At 38.9% G+C, this 27,407-nt stretch overlaps 1 protein-coding gene and 1 long non-coding RNA gene across 2 annotated transcripts in view; one reads left to right on the top strand and one right to left on the bottom strand.

Moving 5' to 3' along the window:
- The window catches only part of LOC119901248 (inactive N-acetylated-alpha-linked acidic dipeptidase-like protein 2), a 755,283-nt gene that overhangs the window by 561,148 nt on the left and 166,728 nt on the right, over positions 1 to 27,407 (top strand). Inside the window, exons 10-12 of the mRNA XM_038716832.1 lie at positions 4,884 to 4,976; positions 9,119 to 9,306; positions 9,930 to 10,058. Coding sequence (XP_038572760.1) covers positions 4,884 to 4,976; positions 9,119 to 9,306; positions 9,930 to 10,058 — 410 coding nt within the window. The remainder of the gene's footprint in view (positions 1 to 4,883; positions 4,977 to 9,118; positions 9,307 to 9,929; positions 10,059 to 27,407) is intronic.
- Positions 19,494 to 25,805, bottom strand: LOC119901251. Its single transcript, XR_005444152.1, has 2 exons — positions 25,670 to 25,805; positions 19,494 to 20,055 (listed from the first exon to the last, which is right to left on the bottom strand). It is a non-coding gene; the product is annotated as an uncharacterized LOC119901251 (long non-coding RNA).

Raw genomic sequence — 27,407 nt, 5'->3', positions numbered from 1 at the left:
GGGGTTGAGGTCAGGGCTCTGTGCAGGCCGGTCAAATCCTTCCACATTTCCATTTCCATTCCACTTTAATTTCTTTGTGCACGGGGGCATTGTCATGGTAAAACAAGAAAGAGCCTTCCCAAAACTGGACACTATTGTATTCTGTAAATAACATCGTATGCTGTAACATTTACATTTCCTCAAATTGGAACTAAGGTGTCTAGCCCAAACCATGTAAAATAACCCACCATGTCCACATACTTTTGGCCATACAGTGGGTATGTACTGGGTGTAATGCACTACTTTCTTCTTTGTCTTGCTTCCTCCTCTATTAATGTTTTTACATGACATTCTTTCTTTCATTCATTCATTCTTTCTTTCTTTCTTTCTTTCCTTCTCCCACTCAGAACAAATGCCAAAAGTGGAACAAATTTCCGTGGCAATTACATTGCAATGCCGTGGAGGGATCGGCGTGCAAAGAAATTGCTTTGTAGAAAGGACTCCCAGGCCCTTTAATTATGCCACTATTGATTGCTGTGTGGAGGTTTCCCACATTCACTTACTGCTTTTTCTTCTCAACTCTGCATTTAATACCCTGCAGAGAATGGCGTTGAGGTGCTTCTGAATGTACGATATTTGGTTATTCTGTATATCAGCTCTTTTCATTAGGTGGCACTTATGGTTTAAAAGTATGGTTCCATGGGTAATAATTTCATCTTGCTATACAGATTTATGTAGCAACAGGTGGCCTTTCATAGTTGTTGATGCCATCACCGCTGTTGGTACTAAAATATAAAAAAATTATTTTATAGCAGAAAAACAGATAATGTTACCAGCAATACTTCACAACTACACATAAAGCCCGCCAGCCAGCCAGACAGGGCATGACGCAAAACACAGCATGGCTCATTATGTGTTGAATTCGGTCAGGTCAGTTGACACTTCCAAAATGTAGCAGGAATGAAGATGGGCTCCAAGCCGACCATCTTGATTGTCATAATTGATAACAGTGTTCCATCCAGAGCCAAGCTGTTTCTGGTGTTGGTCTTGTTCAGCGCCACCACAGAAAACACTCTCTCATTGTCTGCATTGGAGTGGGGCAGAACCAGGACCAACTTGGCGATGCGGGCAAGCCTCTGGAATTGCCTAACTCATTTCACCTTTGAAGAAAGAACTGCCTAATTACTATAAAATTTTAAACCATTATCATATGCTTTTAATCAAGTAACTCTGAGTCAATGAGTAATTAAGCTTTTTAAAAAGAAAAAAATTGCTCTTACAGGTAAATCTGAGTTGCTCGGTTTACTCATAAAGTGTTTCAGTAAACATAGTATTTTAATTTCAGATAACAAGCAGAAATTGCTTTAAAAATCATCATTCACGCCACATTCTAACCTCTGTCGCACATCAACAAACTTGCATGCTTGAGCAGTGGCTCTCGTAGGGGCAGTTTCTTTAAAGCACATGGCAGGGGTCAGCCAAATTTTTTTGAAGTTATTAGATGGCGGGCCAAAACATCATCAATTGACCATTTAAATTCCAACAATTCCTGTGTATGCGATTAGCTTAGTTGGTAGTGCACAGGACTCCCATTCAGAGAGTTGTGTGTACATCACAGCGATTGGTCCACATCAGCGTATGGATGTTTATTTTGGTGTTCGCAGTATCTCCAGGCAGAGGAAATTCCTGCTTTTCTCATCCAGGGGAATCTGATCTCACCTTTTCTGAAGGCTTTTTCATTGTGTCAAGTAAGCCAGAGACTCTTTGGAATTTTCTTCAGAACATTTCAAAGTAAAAGCTCTCACTTAAACATGACATAAAGTACTGCTGCATATATGTTCTTGCGCTTTTATTTTGTAGGCACAATCACTGAAGAGGAAGTGATTATGTGAGTAACTTTTGCTGTCATGACTGAGATCTGTTTAAGCACCAGCCGCTATAATTATATTTTATTTTTTTATCAAAGTAATCTGGCCAGATATTATTGCTGGCGGGCCAGCTTTGGCCCGTGGGCCGCCTATTGCTGACCACTGCTCTACAGCTTTAATCAGAAATGCCAAGGCAGCTTCATAGAATTTCTTCTTCTTCTTTTTCTTCTGATGTCTCCACCATGCAGGAGCCTGTTGAGTTTGTAACTGGTTTTGAAGCCAAAAATTACATTTCTTTCTGTCAAAAAACAATATTTAACAATTCAGGTTAAAAGCAATATACCTCACATCATATGCTCATATCAATATGACATGACATGAAATTACAGGTAGTTCACTACACCTCTTTATCGTGTCTTCTGTTAAACAAAGGATCAAACACTAACCTAATTTGGCATAACATCACGTAAGTTAGTCATGGAGGCTGTTGAGCTCCGGGTTGCCTGCTCCAGCTCCGGTACTGGTGCTCACTCCATTGCTGCATTGCATTCCCCAGCGGTGTTGATTTTGGTTAATAATTAAATTAATAACTATAACAAAATTACCATCAATAGATAGTGGATTGAAGGATTATGAGTCCTGCGTGTCACAGGTTCATTCTTTTGCAATATTAAAAGAAACCAGCATGTAGACAAGCATTTATTTACAAGGTAAACAAGGCAAAAACATACTAGATAGAAACTAACTAAAATGCGTTAAGCTAAGACAAAGAGAACAAAGAGATCTGCATGTGACAGTGTGTTAGTGTGTGTGTGCGAGGGCCGCTAATGGTAGCTAGAGTTAGCAGCAGCGCACCGGTAAGTGATCTCTGTGTTTAACAATCATCTAACACTCGGTGACAAGGTGGGACAAGGTTGTTGTTTTTTTCTGCGACTTCTCAACCAATGAAAATTAGCCTGAATTACTGAATAAAACCCTCTCATAATAATTAATATTATTATTATTATTAAACTGTATTAATAAATGCTTAAATTGTGATTTTGAATTGTAGGCTACACAAGTGTTAGTTATGTGTGGGTTCGACATAGTAAGTTGAAACTGAAAATGATATATCAATGCTTAGCAACATTAATTAACATTCACAATTGCTAACAAAAACACTTCTATACACTTTAATAGCAGCGGGTAGAAATCTCAAGAAAAACCTTCTGAGAGGGGCTATGGAAATATGTTTTCACATTTAATTTAGCTTGTGAAAGTCAGACACGTACTGTAGAGGCCCTTTAAATATTTTATCAACTCTCAAAACTTAACTCAGCGTCACCGTTACCTGTATAAGCAGCCCTATCTGTAAACCCATTTATCATGAAGGGGAATTACTCTATGACAAATCTCGCTCGCTGCTCTCTGTGTGTACGTCTACAGATTGAATACACAAATGGGCCACATGTTCCATCTCTGCTCTTTAGCCAAAGTCATTTGTGCCAGTGTCAAAAGTGATAAATGGGTTATGTGGCACCTATGAGAGAAAGCAGTGAATTTTTATAATGTATTATACAGGAGTGAGAGGGCGTGGAGACGGGCAGGGAGAGCTGGAGGATGGGAGCAGAGCTGGGAAAGAGGGCTGTCATGCTGTAGTGCTGTGCTGTAGGCAGGGGACCTCTGTCACACACAGTTTGAGCCCCTGCTTCACATCTTTACTGGCGCCTCGTCTGTATTTCCCTCAGATATCCAGCCATCAGCCCCCTTAGAGCTCACGGCCGTCCAGCAAGGAAGCAGAGCTGGCAGACACAATATTCAGTGACTGCTCTGTCAAATGCATCATATGGCACTGTACAGTGTGTGTGTGTGAATGTCTAAGCGTGGTCTTGTTTTGCTATCTTTGTGAGAGCCAGTTTAGATTTAAGACCTTCACAGAAAGGATGTTGTTTCTATCTGAGGTCATTTTTGTTGTTCCTCATTTATTTAAAGAGTCTAAAATGGTGGGATGTCTAAGAGTGGGCAGAGATCATATTTACTTTTTAAGAGTTGCTCACCAAAACAAAATGTGTTGGCTAAAAAATATGCTGAATGCATTTCCTTCCTCATCAAACATTGTTCAGAATTTTTAGGAACCTTGACCAATTACTTTGGCTGGGGTTCACCATTGAGCATACTTGGGCCATAATTTCTCACTCCACAGTCCATCCAGATTTTTGCCTGTTTATGTTGTTATGTATAAAATATGTTGTATATATGTATATATTTGTGTGTTTGTGTGCGTCAATGCAACATGTTCTTCTCAGCAGTTGCACAGATTTGGCCATATGTTGTGCATCACTGCCTGATGAAACCCATTTGGAATTAAAGAAATGCTTAAAACTCGCACACATTAGTACTGGTGAAAAGTGGTTTCCTCTAGAAATGAGCTTTTGCACGCGTGTGTTTGTGTGCGTGTGTGATTAGAGCCCTAATTCAACTCTCATCCACTTGACATATAGCTTTATTATTTGTTGGTGTCCTTTATTCTAGTTAATCAATTTGTATCACACATTTATATTAAACCTGTGATATTAAACCTTAGTCACCAGAGTTCATTTACTTTCCTAAAATTCATGACTTCTGTGCAGCAAAATAATGTCAGACTTTTGTGATTGGAAGAAAATAACAATAAGTGACTGTAATTCAGGCAGCAATTATGTTTCCTTCAAAATGTATTGGGCATATTAGTATAATAGTAGTGTATAAACATATTTTGTAGGAGATAGGGTTTAGGCACTGTGGATGATTTTTAAATTTTACTACCACTTTCCTCTGATTTGAGCTTGTTTTTCTCCCAGTCTGTCATGCTTACTTTTATACAGCGACATCAGCTTTGACAGAGCCTGTGAACCATGCTGTTTCTCATTTACATCCTTTCACTGGACGATTACTAACAAAATAAGGGTTCAGGATCCTCCTGTATCATCACGCTTGGGACAGATTCAGGCTTGGTGAAAATCATGTTTGAAGTCACATACTGGGTTCGTCTTAAAGTTTGTCTGTTCCTTTTCCTAGAACGAAAAAAGATTACTCTGACTGTTGGAAACCTGCTGGCCTACAAGAAAATCTACAATGTTGTGGGATACCTGAAAGGAAGAAGGAACCCAGGTTTGTACACATGTTCTGAAGAAAAGTGTTTTCAATACTCATGTGTCCAATATTCTAAACATATTATTTAATCAGCCCCAACATAAACAGTTTAAAAATAAATGTACTGCTTCAAACATGTGGTGCAGTGCACGTTATTGTACTATACTCTCTTCTGGTTTCTCAGATGTAGCTGCATTAGTCACACTGTCCACAGCCACAGTAAACAAGTTGATGAGATTCAGTTTGAAAATGAAAATGTGAGTTGTCTCCAAAAATAATATGAGCGGCTTTACTTCTGTAACTGCTTGCCATCAGCAATGTGATCCAGATGTGTATGAATTAATACCAACACATTTGTCTGTCAGTGCAGGAATAAATTACAGAAACTAGATGTACTAAGACAGTATTGCATGAATACCCTCACTCTGAGGGTGGCTTTTAAATAAACTCAGCTTACTCTGTTCATGATCAGACCTCTGCACTACTGGCTGGTTAGACAAGAAAAGCAGTTTGTGGCTGTGACAAAGGACTGTGGACAAACCAACTGCATATACCATATCATTTTGTGTGGAAGTTCACCATTATCAAAGAAATTCTCTTGTTAATAGACTTGCCTTAATCATGGGGGGGAGAAAATAAAAAAATGATAACAAGGGAAAACATGCGATGCACTACTAAGAATAATACATAGGCCAATAAATAATGTGCATACATTAGTTATTTAATGGACTATGCATATTCTAGTACATTATATATATTATTATAAAACAAGACACAACACAGCCCACAAAACAGGCCCCTGAGTTCACATTAGCATGTTAACAGCTTCAGACAAGTCTACCCAGCTTACCTTGGAGAAACTCAATGAGATAGTGTGTGCATGCGCATGTTTGTCTTCAAGAAGAATTGTATGCATGTGTGTGATTGTTAAGTGTGTTTGAGTGTGGTGACTGAGAAGCTTGTGGCTCATAGTTAAGAAACAGCATTCTATAATCTGCCTAGAGTTGAACCATTAGTTGATTGATTAGTAACAATTTTGATTGTGGATCATTCATTAACTTTCATATCTTCGTTTTATTGTTTTCATGGTGTTCTTGTAGTAAACGGATGCTCACTGGGTTTTGAAGTGTTGGGTTTTTCATTATTTTCTGATGTTGTACACGTCAAACAATTAATCAATTGTTGGCTTTGAATAAATCATTTGGTTTTGAAATTAGGCTGCAGATTTAATAATTGTAGGTTGTAGTCCCACTGGGGTAAATAAGACCTTTTTTCAGGTCAATTGGAGTCACAAGCAATCTACAACAACCATATTTAAAAAGTAAACAGTTGCAATTTTATATAACCAGAAGACAAAATGCAAGTTTTAAGCGCTAAAAGAGGTTTAAAACAATGTGTACACTTACAGACACAGGTTATAGTTCTTTGCAGGTTAAGAGTGAACTCTTTGAAATTATATTATTATTATAATAGTGTAATTTAATCCATTTTTTATTTAAAAATTAAATGTGGATAATAAAATAAATATTGATTAGTGAGTGTTTAAACAATGCCTGTTGCTAATTGCACCACCATTGTTTCTCTGTGTCTTCCTGTCCTTGTTTATTTTAAATCAGAGCTTCTTCGTTATAGCCTTTTCATGAAATGTACTGAGCGAGTCTCATAAACATTTTAATGATCAGTCAGGAAAACCTTCGGCAAGTGACATAGTGGGATATTTTTTAAATGAGTCTGTTTTTTTCTTTTCCTATCTTTGTTGGTCTCCTCCTCTGTCCAAGTCCTGTGTCAGCTCAGGTCATTTCCAAATATATTATGTCCTTTCAATGTTTAAATGGCAGCCCGGCCCCTTCTGCTTAGCGGTTTCTGCCCTTATTCTTTTTTAATTGACATTCTGCTGAGGAGAACCTTTATCTTGTCCTTGCCTCGCCCCCACAGCCGTCCTCCTCACCCACCCTCCCCTCTTCTCGTAGCAGTGCATTGCTACAGTACCGTTCCAGCCCATGTGGTGGAAAATTACCTTGCTGATTTACAGTATGATATTAGACAGCCATAATGGGCCACTAAAGCAGATAATATGGGCTACAAATCTCCGGAAGGAGCGACACTTTAACTGGTTGTTGGCGTTAGATCATATGTCTGTTCTGCGCTTATTTATCCTGACCCTAAACAGAATAAATATTGATGCACATTCGCACAGGTTCTGAATCACACAGCCCACAACAATATAGAGACCATTTTGCATGAATCTGTATTGCTGTGTGCAAACACTCCTTTAACGAAAGCAGCACTGTAGTTAGAACAACACAACCAACACACAAATACTACACAATCCATGGAAGGGCTCTCAATACACTGATTGAATAGCTCACAGTGAAATATTTTCTTAGAGGTTGTGTAAGACCTATCCTCTAAAAAGTACTTGTACCGAACATCTATTTACTTGAGGACAAAATGACAACAGTGGCCATGGGCATACCCATTCAAGTACAACTATAGTTGATGCTTCCAATAATATCTGTTTAGGAAAATAAAATTCATCATCAACTACACTAAACCTTAGTTGGTGCTGCTGAACCGTCACAGATTTGTCCTGGCCTAAGGGCAGCGAGAACATGACTTCATGTATATTTTTTTGTCAATAAATTTATCTTACAAATGCTTCATTTAACCTTTAGTGTGTTCATCCCTTCAGAGCAATAAGCATACACATGAAAAAGCAGGAAATTAAATAAAAGATAAAGCAAATTGCACTTTCATATATGACTGATTTGAAGCAGTTAACATTAATGGTTGATTTACTCTGGAAGCCGCTCTCGGTGCAATAATATGTTGTCAGATTCTTAGGCTAAGCTAGCAGGCTTCTGTAAGCACCTCTTTTCTCAAACAAAGTCATCAGCGATCTGTGTTGGAGTGATGGGGTTTGCTCTGTTCTTCTCTTCGCCTGCAGGAAGCTGCTTTGTGCATCCATACTCGACACTCTGTCTTTGTAGAAAAGATAAGGCATACAAAGAAGCCTGGAGCATTCATGTTTGTGTGCGTCTGTGTGTGAATGTGGCTGAGTGTGTTTCCTTGGAAAACCACATTTAGACACCTCATTGGTCTTGATATAATAAAATATTATTAAAACATGCATTAAGCAGAAACTTTATACTTCTGCTTTTGAGTGTCTGAAACTATGATTCATTTTAATACGATAAAAGACAGAAAACATGTCATCTTTTGAAACTAGATAGCATTAAAGGGAAAGGTTCAAGTCCCATCGTACCAAGAATTAACAGTATATAAGATTAGAAATGAATCCCTCACTGATCTGATGTGTCCTTAAAACAGATTCAAAGGCATCAATAGAACAAGGGGTAAGCTCTAAAAAGTACCAAGGAAGACAAACACCACTAACGGACCTAATCTGTGTTAGTATCTCTGCATCACACAAAGAGTCATCAAGGTCACTGCTGTAGGTTCACCAACTCCATTTTAGATGTAGGAAATCAGTCTTATCACACAGTGTGGGGAGGCGATTGAGCAGAAGATAGGACGCATGCCTTTGTTGTGGGAGACCTGGGTTCAGTTCCCACTGTCACACTTCCACCAATCCTGAGCAAGATACTTCACCCCTAGTTGCTCTGACGTCTATTGTAAATCGCATTGGTCAGCTAAGTGAGTAAATGTAAAAGCAAAAAAGCTGCCTTCATCCCTTTTCAGTATTCCCTTTTTCCCCATGACCTGAGCAGGTAGCAGCTCCCAGTTAGGTGAGGCTGAGAAAGTAAAAACATAGTCACTGGACTATAGTAGTGGAAGCGGAGGTACTAATTATCTTTGAGGCTGTAGGGTTTATGTGTTGTTTTCTCTTTGCAGACAGTTCATGATTGCTTCTGTTTCTGTTAAACGTCTATTTTAAAGCTTTCCAATGCCACACAACATCTACTGCTCTTCACATGGGACAGCAGCACTACATCTGCTTTGACAAGAATTACAAGCTAGAAATTTGTTACATATTGGCCCTCATGACTTCTTAGCAATACAACCACAAGTAGAGTTGTATAACTGATAACTGTAGTGTTTGTTTGTGATTTATTATATATATGTAATACATAGTACAGTACAGTAATAATATTACCCTACAACCAAAGTAATAAAAGTTTCTCTTGATTTGTGTTCAGATCGATATGTGCTGGTTGGCAGTCGCCATGACAGCGACCAGGGAGGCGGGGCTTCAGCCATTATGAATCAGCTCATCGCAGCGCTGACAGAGCAGACCAAACAAGGATGGGTGCCAGACCGTACTACTGTGTTTTGCTCGTGGGGAGGCTCAGCCCTGGGGAACATCGGGTCCTATGAGTGGGGAAAGGTCAGCAAAGCACATCTGCTTTAGTAAATGTCAGCTTAAGGGTTAAAAGGTTGTGGCTTCTGGAATGATTTAAACTGAGGCAGATGTAAAAACACAATAAATAAAGTAGGCACTGGCAACATGCTACCACTACCATATGTGATACAGTACATACTAAATAAGGATCACTAAAAACATGAAGAAAGCAGCAAAACTGTGGTGTACTACTTCATATAACACAAGAACATCCTACCACAGCTGCTACCATAACATATTTTTTTTGACTGAGGAGGTCTCATTTTTGATTGACTACACATTATTTTTATCCCCACATAACTGTATAGTATAGTTTATATATATATATTATATATATTTTTTTTATATAGTTTTTTTATTTGTTCTATAGAATTAGAATGAAAACATCTAGCTCACAACAAATATGTTGCAGCACTCTTACGTGTACTGTAGAAAACCTTCAAATTTGAAAAAAATTGCATTACAAGAAACAACAGAAGACAAAGAATGACTGCCAAGTACAATAATGTAATCCTGGGAAGGACACTTGTGGACTTGAGATAATGACATAATATAAATACCATTGGGAGAGTTTTGATAACCTGTGTGTGTTGATGTGCTCCCTTCAGGATAACAGTGTTGTTCTGAAGAGCAGTGCAGTGGCCTACGTCAGTCTGAACTCTCCAGTTAGAGGGACAGAGACTCTCAGAGCTACAGCTTCTCCAACACTGCTGCAACTCACATCAGATATACAGAGAGTAAGTATTACTGCTGCTGCTAGCGATACCACTGCTGCTACTACCACTAGTAGCATTTCTATAACTGCTAACATCACTGCAAGTAGCCACAGATGTACAGTGTAACTAACAAAATGGCTAGAATTGCTACTACCATTAGTACTACTGCTGAAAACCTTTCTAGTTCTACTGCTTTAGACACCTTAGACAGCGTGGGTAACCTCCAGTGGGGATTAGAAATTGGTTAGGAACACATTCACAGATATTTCACATTTCTGTCTGGCAGTGAATTTGTCGACTGAACATGCAGCTGCTCTCTCCTACTCATTGAAATCAGTCAATCCAGAGAGCTGCAGCCACACGAGAGCATTACTGCACGTTGACTGAGGAATATTGGAGACTCTCTTCAAGCGAGAGGAGCTAACATTTGTTGTTAGGCTATATTTTGAAAAAATGTTGCTGAATGGGTCTTAAATTGCCAAATTAGCAAGAAAGTGGCTAAACTGGCAACAGAAGCAGCAGAAAATCTTCAACATTTTGCTGAGATGCTAGGGCTCCTGATGGATAAGGATGTTATTGAATTTGTCTGTTAAAAGGTGCCTAATGTACGGTGCCTTCTGAGTGTACTATAATTTTCACCTGGCACCTTACTCCCTGGATGACACAGTCACTCTTATGAACATTGTGTGTCCAACTCGAAAGAGGGTGTTGAGTGTTTAAGTGCACAATTACGTTATTCGACCCAGAGACTCTATTGATGAATGAGGTGAAAGCAGCGCACACACTACACGTTCTATTTACAAAAAAGAAAGATGCTATGATCACATGAACATTAACCGTGAGGAAAATAACACGGATAATGACTTGAACATTTGCAGGGTACATTTTATGCAATAGTTCTGTAACTTCTGCTACCGCTTCTGCTACTACTAGTACACTTGTAGTACAGTGTTACTTCCATTATTACTGCAGCAAACTTCAGATATGGAGAGTAATTAGCAATACTACTATATTCATTACTCTAATTATATCTATTACAGGAGACTAATACTACTTTACATTAGCACCACTCATTGCAGATATATAGAGGCTAATTAGACATATTAAGATAATGCAAGACAAGAAAAGTTAAGCCGTGAGTACACTGCAACACAGTTTAACATCTTAGGGCACATGTGATTTAGCCATTTCTGACCGATACAATAGTTTGAAGAGGTCATATTCTGCTTTTTGGCTTGTCCCCTCTCCTTTATTGAGTTATATACATTTTTGTGCATGTAATAGGTTTGCAAAGTGAAAAAGCCCAAAGTCCAGCCCAGAAACACTGCTCTGAAACTGCTGGAAAACAGCTTTTTTGTAGTCCAGCCTTTTCCTTTTTTTCTCTGTGACATCACAGCAAAATGCGCGTCGTAAGGCTCGCCAAGCGGCTAGTCCGACACGCCCTCAAAAACACTCCGCCTGCTGCCTCTCCTCTCCCTTCCAAACACTAGCTACCCTCCAGGCAGTCAGTGGACATAAAGTTATTCCTGTGATGTAGAGACAGAGCTCAGTTAAAACTTTATGGATGAAAGATACTTTTGTTACAGATTAATAACTCACCACTCTGAAACTCTCGCTCCAGTCCATGTTGCTAAGCTGGTAAGGGGAACATATACAGCCATGTTTACCGGCTTCTCACAACCCGCCCTACTCTGCTTCTGATTGGCTAGTAGTCCTTACCTAGGAATTGTCCATGTGCAACTCCCAACAAAGATCTTATAGAGGTAAGATGCATCACTCCATAGCTAAAATGAAGTGTTCAATACACAGGGTGAAAAGAGGAGCTGCAGCAATGTGCAGTATGACAAAAATATGGTGTTTTTTGAAAATTAAACTATGTAAACCTGTTCTGGTACAACCCCTAAATAAGATTTTGAACCTGACAATAAGCATAATATGACCTCTACCACATCTTTATGCTTTATGATACGATACAGTATGTAGTAAAATTATAATGATAACTAGAATCTGGAAAATTTAATAATATATTATAGAATTCTATTAGTCATTTATAATAATGTAATTCAATATAAACAAGGTATAAAAGTATAATATATACTCATGTATTTTTGTTTTTACTACAGTTTCTGTTGAGACAGTTCGCTCATTTTCTTACCCAGATTTTGCCAGTTGCCTCCCCCATAAAAACACCCCCACCCCCCATACCATGGTTATTTTACCACCAATCTTTGTAATTTTGCTCCACCTTAATCTCTTCAGCTCCCTTTCCTTCTCACACTCTCCCTGCGCTCTGCTTTCATTCAACTATCTGTACACATCCTGCTCCCTGTAACAGATTGACATGATAGTTAACACAGTAATGAGAAAAACATAATCACAGGAAATAAGGAGACTCTGACTATTCTTTTAAGCATGTCACCTGTTCTGTGAGAGGGGGAGGATGACACTATCTAAATAAAACTAACTTCACTCTCACCCCTTCCCACACTTCACATGCACACACAATCTGCAATGGCCATTCTGCTGATTAAGTATAGCAGTTCTATGATTCAGCCTCCCAAACTGTCTTTATTCCAACCTGGGGGTGTTTTTCAAATATGTTCAGCCCTCGCAGATATCTGCTTCCCAACTTTCACTATCTCTTTAAACTTTGAAAACTTTTGCCTTTTGAAAAAAACATACCTTATCGTCACTCTCTCTCATTTCCTTCCTTCCTCCGCCGCCTCCTCCTTTTTTTGTTCTTCCCCTTCTCCCTTAAGCACTACATCCCTCTCTTTACATCCCTTTCTCCCCACCTTGCTCCCTCTCCTTCTATCACTTCTTAATCTCCTCTTTCATCAGCAGCAAGCACTGCATCTCCCCACCCTCTCATTTTCCTCATTAAAATCTCTCTCTCACATCTTCTCTGCCTTCTCTCTTTGTCTCCTCAGATTAAGCTATACAGTATTTTTATTTGTGTCTTTCGGTTAGTCATCTATCCTCAGGGAAGATACATATATTTCTGCCAGGCACCCAGCCAGGTACAAGAGGTCACGGGTGAACAGATAGCACAGCGCAATGTCCATTTATTCCCCTGCTCTACCATAAACTAACTAATTAGTAGGAATGGTTCAGTCTACCTGTGACATTAAGCTGTAATGAAGCTAAAGCCAGTGTCTGTCAAAGCCATATAAAAGTGGGAGAAAAAAAGGAGACAGCGAAAAAGTAACTTCAACTTTTGATGTTCTTTAATGAAATATCTTTCTCAGAAAAAGGTAAAAACTCTGACAATGTGTGCATATTCTTTGCTACTGCTCTGCCTTTTCTATCTAATTCATTCATTCTGTCAGGCGTCATGTTAAGCCGTTCATGCTTGTAGCAGCAGCTCCAATACTGTCTTCTTAAAGGAATATGGTTTATGTAAACCCTATGCTCAGACATCATTTTCATGCTGGTCATAAATACCCAGGAGACATTAGTGCTGCTGTAAATAGTGCTGTAGGAAAAAGGAAACTTACAGGAGCCTGTGTACTTGCTTCAATCTGACTGGCTTTCTCTTCATAGCCTGAGAACAATTTCTCACTCAACTTGACACTTTTGCAATTCGAAATTTTGCTACCCAGAGCATAATCGCCTATATATTTCTCCATATGCCCAATTCGACTGACGGTGTATCAACCCCACCTGCTGTTTTACAGTGTTCTGCCTGAATGCTGGCTTTGCTCCTGAAAAGCTGACATTTTGGAGAACAATTATTTAATAATAACTATAACAGTTACAGACCAACTTCTTGCTTCAACTTTAACACGCCATGTTAATTAAGGAAATTGCCATTTGTTTTTCTGACTCTGTCATAGGAAGATATTCTATTCTTAATCATGACTCCAAAGCCCTGAGTAGCCAGATTTCATACAAAATTTTAACAGAATTTACAGAAATTAGGCAAAAGAAACTGCTAATGTGTGTGTGTGTTTCTATCCACGAGTGTGAATATTAGGAGTTGGGAGCATTGAGATAAATAGTTTGTGGCACTAATTCTCCAGTCATTAAACCATTGCAGAAGAAGAGGGCGCAACAAAAATTAAGTGTTACAGTCTCGTCATTGTTTTACAAAGATCTGATGTTTGTTTCTTTAATGGTGCTTCAGTACACATTTAAAGGTTAAGTGTGTAAGTTATAGTGACATCTAGTGGTGAGTATTGTGAATTGCACCCGCCCTCCCTTATTCAAACAAGTGGTATAGCTATGGTGCCTGAGACAGGACATAGATCATCATCTATGAGATAGCAGAGAGTTGCCAGTCAAGAAATTAGGTTTCTTTAGACAGATATATTAAGAAATTATATTTACATAATTATTCAGTAAAACCATATGTTTTTAATATTATTGTTACTTGTTATAAACAACAGCCACATCAAGAAGTGCTACATGATGTCTCATACTCCTGTAAAACAGTATTTTACTACTTGGGAGTGTTGGTTCATCTGGACTAACATACCAAAGTAAAGAAAGAACATCTCAAAAATCACAAATCTAGTGCATCAAGTATGACCACTGACAGATAACGGGACAATGTAAGCTCACTGTTTCTGCACCACAGTCCATTATAAACCACATAATACATGAATTTTACAAAGGCATTGTAAACGCAAGGTCTGACAAACTTAAGTTAAGTACCTGTCCAGCAGGAAACAGACAACTTCAGCACAACATATGTAAAAAATATGTCCCACATTATAGCCTTCCATCTGGGAAAATCCACATCCGTGATTTCTACCATCAGCTGTTTGTATCTGTCCCAGTCTGGCTTCATGGTATAAAGACCTGCAGGCTGTCAACTCCCGTGCTAAATAACACATGTGCTCGTTCATTTGTCCAAATGTCACTTCTCTTCTTACTTCTAATAAACCAGAGGACTACTCAGAGACTGCATATTATTGTTTCCTCTTCTTCTTCTTCTTTGTACATATTCAATGTAGTGACGGGCGTCTAAACTACCGGAATTATACAAGTAGAAGAAGAACGCCATGATGACAGAGAAATATTACACACTGAACCTTAAAATCACATGCTAAAACTGTTCTAATTGCACAGCGTCGCATACTGCTTCTACTGATATACAATCTTTTCCAACTCAGCCAAGCTTTTATGAAATATTTCAAGTATTTTTTGTCAATTACAAGTCTTTGCCCTTTTTTCATCTTACAGTGTGCGCATAAAGCAGGAAGATGGAAACATACCCCTTGGCTCAGTTTTGCCTTCAACTGGGGAAACAGCCATCAATGAGCACAATTCCAGACCTATTCGGATCACTGAAAAAAATTTAGACGTCCCCTAACTCAACAATGTTATTATTGCCAATAGAAATGATGGGAATTACATTAAAAAAAAAGGACCCCAGTTCAAATAAACCAGAATTATTTTTGTATAAGTTTATTGCCCTCATGTGTGGCCCTTCTGATGACACACTAGGTCTGTTGTAGTCTGTACCTGAGTCAAAGTCACTTTATACATTCGTCTCCCTCCATAGAACCAGAAAATGGCTCATCCGCTGCAGAAACAATGAGTGATTAAATTATGTAAACAATATTTTGTGTTAAACAGAGACATTTTTGTAAGTTAAAGGTTCAGCGTGTGAGTTTTAGTGGCATCTAGTGGTGAGGGTTGCAGATTGCAACCAATTGCTTACGGTGCATTCAGATACTCCTCATCCCATCTACCTAGTTGTGAAGTCGTTCTTCAGACTTCAGGTGTATTTGTGTGCTCTTAGGTGGGAATGTGGAATCAACATGGACAGTACTACAAAGATGTCTTGGATTAGCATTATCAGAGCAAACAAACAACACGCAGACAAACTAAATGTTAAAACAACAGAATAAAGCTATATGGCGCTTCCAGTATTAGTTTGTTTGACAGATACTTTGCCAAATCAGTGGCAAAAAATAACGACATTTAATGAGAAGTTTGAGAATGTTTTCGCTTATTAGGAAAATTGTGGCGGAACAGATTATAGGTTACTATGGCAGGCCGCGCTGCACTGGGAAAACGGGAAACACTACACTGAATATGAAGTCATATCCCTATTTACAATGCCAACAAACATTGTCATGCACCGATGTCTTTTTGGCTATTTGGAGTAAAGCATCTTACCAAACTATGAACTTTTTAACTATTTTAATCACCAATGGAAGTAGGCTATTATTTAACTGACCTCTACATCAGGGGTCCTCGACTACATTTGTTCTAAGCAGACACTGTGGGGGCCGGACTGTCAATTGCCATATTACTGTTTAATATTTTTTAACTTTCACAAAATCAACGTTTTTATTCGCTTAATATCAATGTGAACAGACTCCTTTAAAAACATGATGGGCCTAAATCTATAATGATAAATCTACATAGGCCTACTTAACTAGAAAATGCTCTCAGACCGCAGCCAAGGAGTTAACTGAGGAACAATGGTTAAAATCTGTAGCCTAATCGTAAATGTAACTCTGAATGGTATTAATTAACCTGTTTTGATGCTATTATGCAGCTGCCCATTAATGTGCATGAGACACTTGTAGTTACTGTTGGTAACAGCAGATGTCTTTTAATAACACAGGGCACAAAAGTCTTTGGCAGCTAAACAAACTATTGTCGGGCAGTTATTGGTATTTTCCACAATTATGTGAGCAGTCATGATCTGACTTTATGCTGCACACAACATGAGTCTGCGAACAGCGAAAGTGAAAGGAGTTGGTTACCAACAGCAGACTGCGCTGCTATATTTGGTCCACTGTCAGAAAATTGTTGAAAATGACGGATGTCTTGTCGTGTTGACGCATTGCAGCGCTCTATATGACAGCGGTCAGCTTTTATTGTGAAAAGTCAACTCGCCAGCTAAATGCTTTTATTGTGAAGCTGCAGCAGCAGGAAATGTTGAGTTTGCATTAGCAGGAACTTAATACAGCATTTTTTTTCACAGTTTACACTGCATCATAAAACTGTTATTCTCTTGCACTTGATGCCAAAGTGGTCGCACGTTTTCCCTTGCACTTTTTTTTTACTCAGTAACGGATATGATTGAAAATGTAGCAAAGTACAATACTTTAAATAAAACATACTTAAGTAAAAGTAAAATTACACATTCAAAAAAAACTACTTCAAAAGCTACTCAATTACGTTAATGTGAGTAATTTGTTACTTTCCACCTCTGTCCGCCACCCAATGAATGCACCGTCAGCCACCCTTTCCAAGCTCGTAGGAGAAACTACGGTGGCTTCGCGTGGTACTCCATTTGTCCAAATGTCACTTTTCTTCTTACTTTTAACAAATGAGACGACTACTGCTAGTACTACTACTACTGCTACTACTTCTTCTTCTTCTTCATATGTATTCAACGTGGTGACGAAACACACTCTGTAGAGCAGTTTGTCCATTTGTGGTACAGTAGAAAAATGGCGCAACATGGTGACGTCCATGAAAGAGGTACCCAAAATGTATGTAAATAGAAATGGCTCATTCTAAGGTATATATACACCACTGAAAAGATAGTTGTGAATATTATATTGCATTTCTGTCAATAGATCCTCCTAAATATTACACACTGAACCTTTAAACCATTGGATTTTTATCACTACAAAATCCTGAACCTTTTTGGTGCTGTGACACATCCTTGTAGAAGACTCTCTTATAGCAGCTCAAATGTTATATCCACTTTAGTATTGTGTACAGAACCTTTATGGTCCCAGCAGCAGAGTGTTCAGATGCATCATTAAAGCTCTACAGAGTAATGCTGTACTAACCAAACCAAGAACTCCTCAGTGTTCACTTTTACTTACCCTTCCGTCTCATCTCACCTCTTTGTACCTAATTGTCCATTCGGTGGCAGCTGTATCTCTGGCGCACTCTATCACTCTATTCATCATCTCAAGAGTCTCAGAGCTGCCCCAGCATGCTCCCTACCTCCCAATATTTAGAAACATGTCGTTAATCATGTTTGCACAACTGCCGTAATACTTCCTACTTATCTTACTTTGCTAGGACCTGTCTTCCAAATGGAGATACTGCTGCACTGATAGTTTTGGAATGGGTGCTTGGGAACCAATTATAATACAACTAGATATTTCTTTTGTTGGGTATTTACACTGTGAGTGGGGACAATAGGGAGTAGATGTACAATAAGAAGGCAAGTGGAAGAGAAACAAGGGGGTAAAGAGAGAAACGGGGGAAGTTTTGGTGGCTAGAAAAATACGACGCAACTGTAAAGGAGCTTGTGTTTTAATTGGGTATTGTTCCAGAGATGTATGTGTCTAGTCTCCAGTCGGAGTGTGGGTGGCTTGTAGCAGGTACCTCCATTTGAAAACAAATGGCCATCAGTGGACAGCACATTGTTAGACTGAAAAAAGACCAGAGTGGTTAATCCTTCATCTGCCCTCTCTCCAAGAAATGGCTATGAACCTGTGCAGCTGTGTGTTTGTATCTACAAATACATGTTTCTTTGTCTGTGTGCGTGAGAGAGTACAGATGTACGTGTTTTTGTGTGCATTATATAAGTTTAGTTGGCTACTGTGGTGTTGTTAAACCCCTCTGAGCTCTGTGTCAGGACACACATTGTTTGTAGTACATGCTATTATGTGTCCCGTCAATAGGTCTTCAGACATGACTCCATGCTGCCTCCTATTGTATGTTGTTCATGGAGAATGCTGCTAATTTAGTCAGGTATTTGTTTGTACTATAGGCCACATACATTCTAATTATTCTCTTATTGAACTAAGTTAATGTAAATACTCTTATCCAACTCTGTAGATTAGAAATAAACAGTTGATAAAACTAAATGGTTTTACCAAATATTTTGTCAAGGATGTTTTTCCAGTCCATGAAGTGTTAAATTCCTCACAAACGTTGTTGGGAGTAATGTTGGTCCGCCTGGTTCCTAAACAAACATGATTAACCTGCCAAATTAAGAACCGTTTACAAGATTGTCATTTTAGTTTTCACCCTTGTTTTTCTCACTGGTTAAAAATGGGCAGGCTCACCTCTTTATAAAAATCAAATTAAGTTTTTTCTACAAACAACTTTGGCAGCTGCCTATTTATACATTTGATTTATATTGATTTTATACAGCAAAACCTATAGTTCAAAACCAAGTTTTCAGGGACTTTTAATAATCCAGTGTAATTCAAATCTAATAATCGTGACTGTTTGGCCAAGATACTACATTCTGTTGACTCATGTAACCCTCGTCAAATATGCTTACATGATGAAAATGACAATTTGTGAGGCAATTACTTTGCTGTATTGACAAAAGGTTTAATAGGTCTGGAGCATGTATTTGTAGATGTATACACAATCTTATGTCATCCAGGATACTAACCCATTCACAGCTGATTGATTCAAGTAGAGAGGTTTTCCAACCACCAGTGGAATGAACACACATACTTTAAGTCAATACTGGTGATGGAAGAAATATTGAAGAAAGAAATATTGAAGAAACACATTCCCAGCCGCCTCAATGCTGGCTTTAATTTTTTCAGTATGAATCAAGAGCTGAATTTGGTACCTATACATAAGTGTCTCTTGTAGATACACAACACAGTACATCCCTATTGTGACAAATTTAACCTGTGCATTTTGAGGAACAAATTAATATATTAGTATTTTCTCAAATAAACGCCTGTTTCTTGGTGTTTCTGTCTGACTCATCTCTGTGTTTGACTCTGTCTCTCCCACACCCACCTGTCTCGACCATATTGACATCAATAGAGTCCAGCAGGCTGACAGTATTCTGATGCTGAATCCTTTCAGGAATAAAAAGGCGTAGCTGTAATCCCTTCAAGTGAGTCAAGGCTGATTAGAGCAGAAGTGTGTTTTTTTTTCAGTGCCTGGTTCAAACTGAGAAACAGGGCAACTTTGGGGCATTACAAATATAGAGTGCAGAGTTCCCTCAACATTGCCGACGTATATATAGTACTGCACTGTCGATTCTCATTTCCCGTGCCATCCATCCATCCATCCATCTTCTACCGCTTCTACCCGGCGAAAGGCCGGGTACACTCTGGACAGGTCACCAGTCCATCGCAGGGCAACATGTTGAAATAAAACAACAACATACATTTTTTTTTAAAACAAATGATATCTATCACTCACTTGCTTCATGTTATGTATGGTTCATCAGTCACCCCCCAAAAACAGATGAATAACAACAATTTTGTAATTTTTGAAAGGCTTCATCAGTGAATGGAGTTGCTCAGTTTTTATGTAGGTTATGTTGCCATCATGCACGATCCATATTAAAAATTTTTGGTAATGACACCTCATATCCAATTAACTGGATACCAGAATAGAACATATCATGGTGTCCGTGGGACCCAGAACACACTATAAAGATGAGACAAGACATTTTTGCATGTACACACTGGTCTGGTCTGAATTCTCAAACCTCTTCCACCTGAAACAATTCTAAAATATCACATATAATTATATATGTAATATAATTGCCCCAGAACAATAACCATGCATAATCTAAATCATCCACACAGTGTATCTGAAATGCCATAGATCTTTGCATGCTTCCAATATGTTGGATTTTGAACACAATTTGTATTCACTGTGACAAATCGTCCTCTTGTACTCGATCTTAGAGTATGTGCTGACTGGAAAAATAACGGCTGATATTTTAATTGAATTATGACACCATGTCAGGCTTTCAAACACGAAGAAGGGATGACAATAGTCTGGCTTCAGAATCACGCTGTAAATGGTAAATAGGAACATCATCTGCATTAGGGAATATGCAAGAAAGTCTCATTTATATGTCTAATTTATATGTTTTCCCACATAAAACCCATGAAAAAGAAGCTCAAAGTAAATCATCAGAATGAGTCTCTGACTTTATGGCCGTGCAGCCATCCAAGATTGTTCAACAGCACACTTGGCATAATGTTTGAAATAGTACGCTGTCTGCAATGTGTTTGAATTACCATTGCCAGTATTGTCAGGGAAGGCATTTTGTGACTTCGTCATGATGGCCCTTCCATCACAGTTTCATATCACAACGACAGGACATGAGTAGAGGAAAGCATATGAAAATGTGTGTTAGGTGAAGAACGAGCACTGTCATTATTTGTGGCTGTGATATTCCTCTGGCGCTGTGGTGTGATGCATTCCTCCAATAGTAGTTTGTAGCTTGCCTGGTCTGCAGAGGCCATGGAAGACTTACTATTTGTACTTGGTGGAGGCTGGTGTAGTCACATAGGCAGAACCTTCTTAAGATTAATTTGTACTTCTACTAGAAGGCCCCTAAATTAATTAAATACAGATTACAGTCAAATTTGTATATAACAGATAGTGGCTTTGGGATGTACAAAATTGCTCTTAACTAGGGTTGATCATACATATTTGATACGTGCACTGTTTCTCTGTTTAACCAGGCTGCGGCTTAGAGGGTAGAGGGGTTGTCCACTATTCGGAAGGTCCTGGTTTCGGTCCCCGGCTTCCCCAGTTTGCATGCCGAAGTGTCCTTGGGCAAGACACTGAACCCCAAATTGAAGCCCGTTCTGATGTGCAGTTGGCACCTTAGCCTCTGCCATCAGTGTATGGATGTGTGTGAATTGGTGAATGTGACAGTAGTGTAAAGCGCCTTGAGTGGTCGCAAAGACTAGAAGGGGGCTATAAAAATACAGAGTATTTACCATAACCCACTCAGCAAAAATCACAGAGCATTTCTTTACTGTGAGCGGAAAAAACATTGTACAAATATGTGATAAAATGAATGATGACTGAATTCTATTTAGCTACTTCAATCTTGTACTGTGCATGCTGGCTCACTGTCACACTATAATGAAACTTGAATAGAGCAGAGAAATCATTACTGTTATTACTAACTGTGTGAAGTCAGATTGTTTGAACGCTGTGAAAAAGTTATATTATTTCAAAAGGGAAAATTAGATGTATACTTTGTTTGACTGTTTGCATCCACTGCCAAGTTAGCCAGCATGGCTTGGCCCAACATTGTCCTGAATCATACATACATGTACACCCAGAACATTCCGGAGTGCATTTTTTTTGAATCTGAAAGCTTTATTGCTGAAATGTTTCAGCAATAAAGCTGGAAAAAAAATAGATGAAAAACAAAAGTGTAGCGAAGTTTGAAGGAGCTACCGGCTGTTGCTTTTATATGTGCTGCCGGTTGCATAGCAACTAACCTATATCAATGACTATGCATCTAACTGGAGTTGATTCTCAGCCCATATTGGGCCCATATTTGACCTATACAAATAGTCAAATCTAACTAATATATACTGGCCAGAGCAGGCTCACACTTGGTCCTCTGGCAGTTTGTCCACCCCTATTTGCATGCATTGGGCAACGAAACATTAATCACGCTTTTTAATATAACTGCACATATATGCAAATATTTGTTAATTTGTTAGTGTGACCCCAACGCGTGTCAGTGAATCATTGATCAGTTTCAAAGTCAAATGTTATGATACATTTCTAGACAGTGAACAAAATTATAAATGCAACACTTTTGTTTTTGCCCCCATTCTTCATTAGCTGAACTGACTTTCTCTATGTGCACAAAAGGCCTATTACTCTCAAACATTGTTCACAAATCTGTCAAAATCTGTGTTATTGAGCACTTCTCCTTTGGCGAGATAATCCATCCACCTCTCAGGTGTGGCATATCAAGATGCTGGTCAGACAGCATGAGTATTGCACAGGTGTGCCTTAGGCTGGCCACAATAAAAGGCCACTCGAAAATGTGCAGTTTCACTGTATTGGGGGTGTCCCACCATTTGCCTCACACAGTGCAACACATCTCCTTCGCATAGAGTTGTTCAGGTTGTTGATTGTGTCCTGTGGAATATTGGTCCACTCCTCTTCAATGGCCGTGCGAAGTTGCAGACAGGTCGAGACCCCGATGAGGACGACGAGCATGCAGACGAGCTTCCCTGAGACGGTTTCTGACAGTTTGTGCAAAAATTCTTTGGCTATGCAAACCGGTTGTTACAGCAGCTGTCCAGGTGGCTGGTCTCAGATGATCTTGGAGGGGAAGATGCTGGATGTGGAGGTCCTGGGCTGGTGTGGTTACACATGGGCAGTTGTGAGGCCGGTTGGATGTACTGCCAAATTCTCTGAAAAGTCTTTGGAGACGGCTTATGGTAGAGAAATGAACACTCAATTCACGGGCAACAGCTCTGGTGGACATTCCAGCAGTCAGCATGCCAATTGCACACTCCCTCAAAACTTGCGACATCTGTGTTATTGTGCTGTGTGATGGAACTGCACATTTTTTGAGTGGCCTTTTATTGTGGCCAGTCTAAGGCACACCTGTGCAGATCAGAATCTTCATATGGTACACCTGTGAGGTGGATGGATTATTTTGGCAAAGGAGAAGTGCTCACTAACACAGATTTTGACAGATTTGTGAACAATATTTGAGAGAAAAAGGCATTTTGTGTACATAGAGAAAGTCTTAGATCTTTGAGTTCAGCTCATGATGAATGGGAGCAAAAACAAAATTGTTTTTATTTATACATTTATAAGTTTGTTCAGGGTAAACCGTTTGTAGTTGGGAAAGATGATGCATCAGTCCATGATCTTGGTGTAATCACAGTGGGAAAAAGTGATTAAAAATACAGACATTTTGTTTTCAAAGTTGACCATTGTTTATACTGCACAAAACTGATTTGGCATACAAACAACTGCACATTCAAATTGCTCATTTGGGAGTCCACAATTTGGGCCATCTGATTTCCATCTGATCTTTTATCTTGAGTCACATTGTTTTAGCAGAATGGTGGTTTTATCTTAACTCTATATGAACTATATCATCTTTCCTTGACTTGTTTTCCTTTCAGGTCAGGTAAAAGCAATTAAGAGAGAGAAAAACACTAATTGTAGATGGGTCCACTCCTTCTGTGTCTATGAGACTCTCTCTCCTATTCTCCCTCCCTCTATCACTTTATCTCTTTAATATCCCAGTCACTCATTTCTAGATGGCTGGGACATGCTCTTCTGTTCAACAGCTGCAAATGGCTTTTCCAAAGACCACGTTCCAGAACGGAATTATTATTATCATCACACACATAATGCAAAGTTGTTTTTGTCATTTGGCACTTATGTTGCTGTGGGTTGAATTCTGATTACAATACACTGCCACTCTCTGTCACCCTCCTTATGCGATGTGTCATAATGCTGACATATGCTGAGTGTACAAAATGTTAAGGCCACATATTTTCTGTGGACAATGGGAGGAATGATGTCATTCCACTATGATCATGAAAATAGGATGTTAACAAAGATGAAGGAAGGGAAATAAAACATGGATTCTTTCAGAGATTGTTTTGTGAGGTTGCTCATCCATGTGTTCTTGTCTCACCCTGTGGGCCTGCATGGATTTTGTCTTATTATTTTAAAAATGTTTTTTTTTTCTTAACTCTAACATAGCCTCTTTCAAGTAAGAATAGTCTCAACTATATGTCCCAGTCCAATGTGTACCACATATGATTTCGTAGATTAAGTGGTATTGAGTGGTAAACTGAGATCTCAAAATGATTTCACTCTATCCTTATCATAGCAGACAAAGAAATTAAATATTGATTCCCGGTGTGGCACCACAAGCTAAAATGACCCATTCTCTCTGCTCTCTCTCACTCTCTCTGCCTGCTCACTTGTTTATACTCTCTGTCCTCCCACTCTCTTTTATTATTCCCCCTCTAAAGGACTCTACTTTCATTTAGACTGTCTCTGTTTCTCTTTCACCCATCCAAAACTCTCCTTTTAATGCACTGTGCCGGGTTGTAAGAGAGGAAAGGAGAGAAGAAGTACATGGCCAGACTTTAGATTGTGTCACCAGCTGATGGAATGATAGTCTATCTCTATATATAATCGTACTTTGTGACTTAAGTTGAGGTATTTTTCTCTTTTCCCCATTTTCTTTATTGCTGGAACACAAAGACTGCACAGGCCTTTAAAGTGTTGAGTAAATGCCATAACCTAAGGTCACCTAAATACTTTCAAAACCAGCTGTATTTTAAAAAAAATATATTAGTTTGATGAAAACAAGGATGGGAGGTTAAACTAGATTTTCATCCAACTGAGCAATTTAAGTTTTTTCCCTTAGGCACAGAGAACATAACATAGCAGCAAAAGTCAAGAGGAATTATTTTACATTGGCTGAATCCCTGTAGGGTTCACAGACTAAAATACCTGCTGGGTTACAGCTGCATATAACCAAAGCACTTTCGACAAGTTTGAGATCATTTTCCCTCCTAAATACAGGTGCATATCAGAATATTGGAATGTCATGGAAAAGTAAATTTGGTAACACTTTCTTATGCACATATTTATAACACAATATAATGCTTCCATAAGACATCATAACAGTTGTTATAATCACTTACAAACATGCATTAGGCGCTATAGCAAAGTTAATAAGTCATTATGACCTTTTGATTTAATGTTTTATAACTAATAGTAATATACCACTGTACACCAAGAATCTCCCACCATGTTCCATTATAACCATCGACTCTGCCTCTTTATAAATACACTTTAGTCACAATTTAGAATCAGGGATATAAAATGGAATAATAGCTTATTGTAATGTTTAATGTTATATAGCATGTCTTTGTTTGTTTTAAATAAAGTGTTAAAACACTTACATTTGAGTGGCTGACAAACAGAGTCCAAAAACAAGGTGATCCAACAGAAATCCAAAATCCAGGGAAACAGGGTGACCCGACTAATAAGGCAGGCTAAACATGACAACAAGAGACAGAGCATATACACACAACAGAACACCGCAATGACCAGACAAACACTAAACAGAAACACCAGGTATATAAACACGGGGACTAACGAGCAGGGCGAGAGCAACACAGGTGACAGACATGAGACTAACGAGACACAGGCAGGCAGAGAGAGAGCAGGGGAAAACAGAGAGACTGACATGCAGAGGGATTACTGGGGTAACAGACACAACACAGGTTATATCACAAGATGTAGCCGATCAGAAACAACAAACAAACTAACTCAGACACAAGCAGACAGATCACAACACAACTAACACCAACAATGAAAACAGACTCATAGCAGACATGGGTAAAACACAGAAGTACACAGACTAACTATATAACAGATATTGGACACAGGGCAATAGACAGGACAGAACAGTGAGCTGCTCCTCTCTGCAACAGCGAGGGTGGGGCTTATATGCTCCAGTGTGGTAGTGCATTATTGAAACAGAGTTATCGTCATCACGCACGTTTGACATATGTTAGAAACAAATGTGTTTAAACAGAGCTGTAAGAGTTATAAGGAAGCACTAGTTTGCTCAAAGCAGGAACATAACAAAAATAAGAAATATAACCCTAGAAATACCAACCTATATTCCCCAAAATAACAGTCTTCAATTAATCCACATGAGATGTACAGAGATGTTCACAACAAAGGGCAAAAACATACCACTACTATGTAAGTACATTAAGCACAATGAAAAACCAGAGTGAAATTCCTTGTATGTATTCACATACAATAAAGCTGATTCAAATTCTGACTTTATCTCTCTGATTACAGATATTCATAAATCTATCCATTTATTCTTCCACCAGTATGCTTTTCCTACACACTACATTTTGATAGACGTGTGCCTGCTTTGGCTAGCTTGGGACACCTGGAATTCCAGGGAGAATGGGCAGGCAGGCAGCAACAGTGATGCTAACTCAATTCGGCCCAGTATCCATAGAAATTGCATCTCGCATTCTTTTTCAATTCTGCTCCTTGCGATTTACATTCAATAGAACCATTCGGTGTCAGGCAGTAAGTAGCGTGCCCTTTATGTAGCAAGGCAGACACTTAGCGATCCGGCAGGCGGGCCTGGATTGGTTGATGCGATTGGTGGCATCAACACAATGTTCAGTCAGTGCCTGGAGTGTGGAGAAAAAAATGGACAAAGCAGGAGAAAGAGAGACAGCGAGAGAAAGAGAAAAAGTGGAGCTAAGGGAACACAATAAAAGTACCACAAAAACTATACAAATACTAATACTAAACAAATTTACCTCCTTAATTTTTAGATTTATGCACTTGAACGCCTCCTTGTGTTGACCTTCCCCTCAATAAAATGACTGTCATTCTGGTTTGTTATGTACCCCTGTATGTAAGCATATTTTATGCTGACGACATTCAGAAATTTGTCTATGCAATGTCTCCACCTTGTTCTGCTTTTGCCCTGCTGTCTCATGTCCACTGGATTTACCTCTACAGGGCGGCATCCAGGAATGAAGATATGGAAGAATACATTATGACTAGCATTGCAGTGTTTTTTCTGAGCACTGATCCTGGGAGAAACTTCTGTAAATTGTTTTAACTTGTTCATTCCTGGGTACAAGGTGGGCAGTCAGT

The sequence above is a fragment of the Micropterus salmoides genome, unplaced genomic scaffold, assembly GCF_014851395.1.
Source record: "Micropterus salmoides isolate LMB-PRFRI ecotype aquatic unplaced genomic scaffold, ASM1485139v1 Ms_hic_scaffold_13, whole genome shotgun sequence".
NCBI lineage: Eukaryota > Metazoa > Chordata > Actinopteri > Centrarchiformes > Centrarchidae > Micropterus > Micropterus salmoides.
Note: the sequence above shows the minus strand (reverse complement) of the source record. Positions and strands in the feature narration are given on the sequence as shown.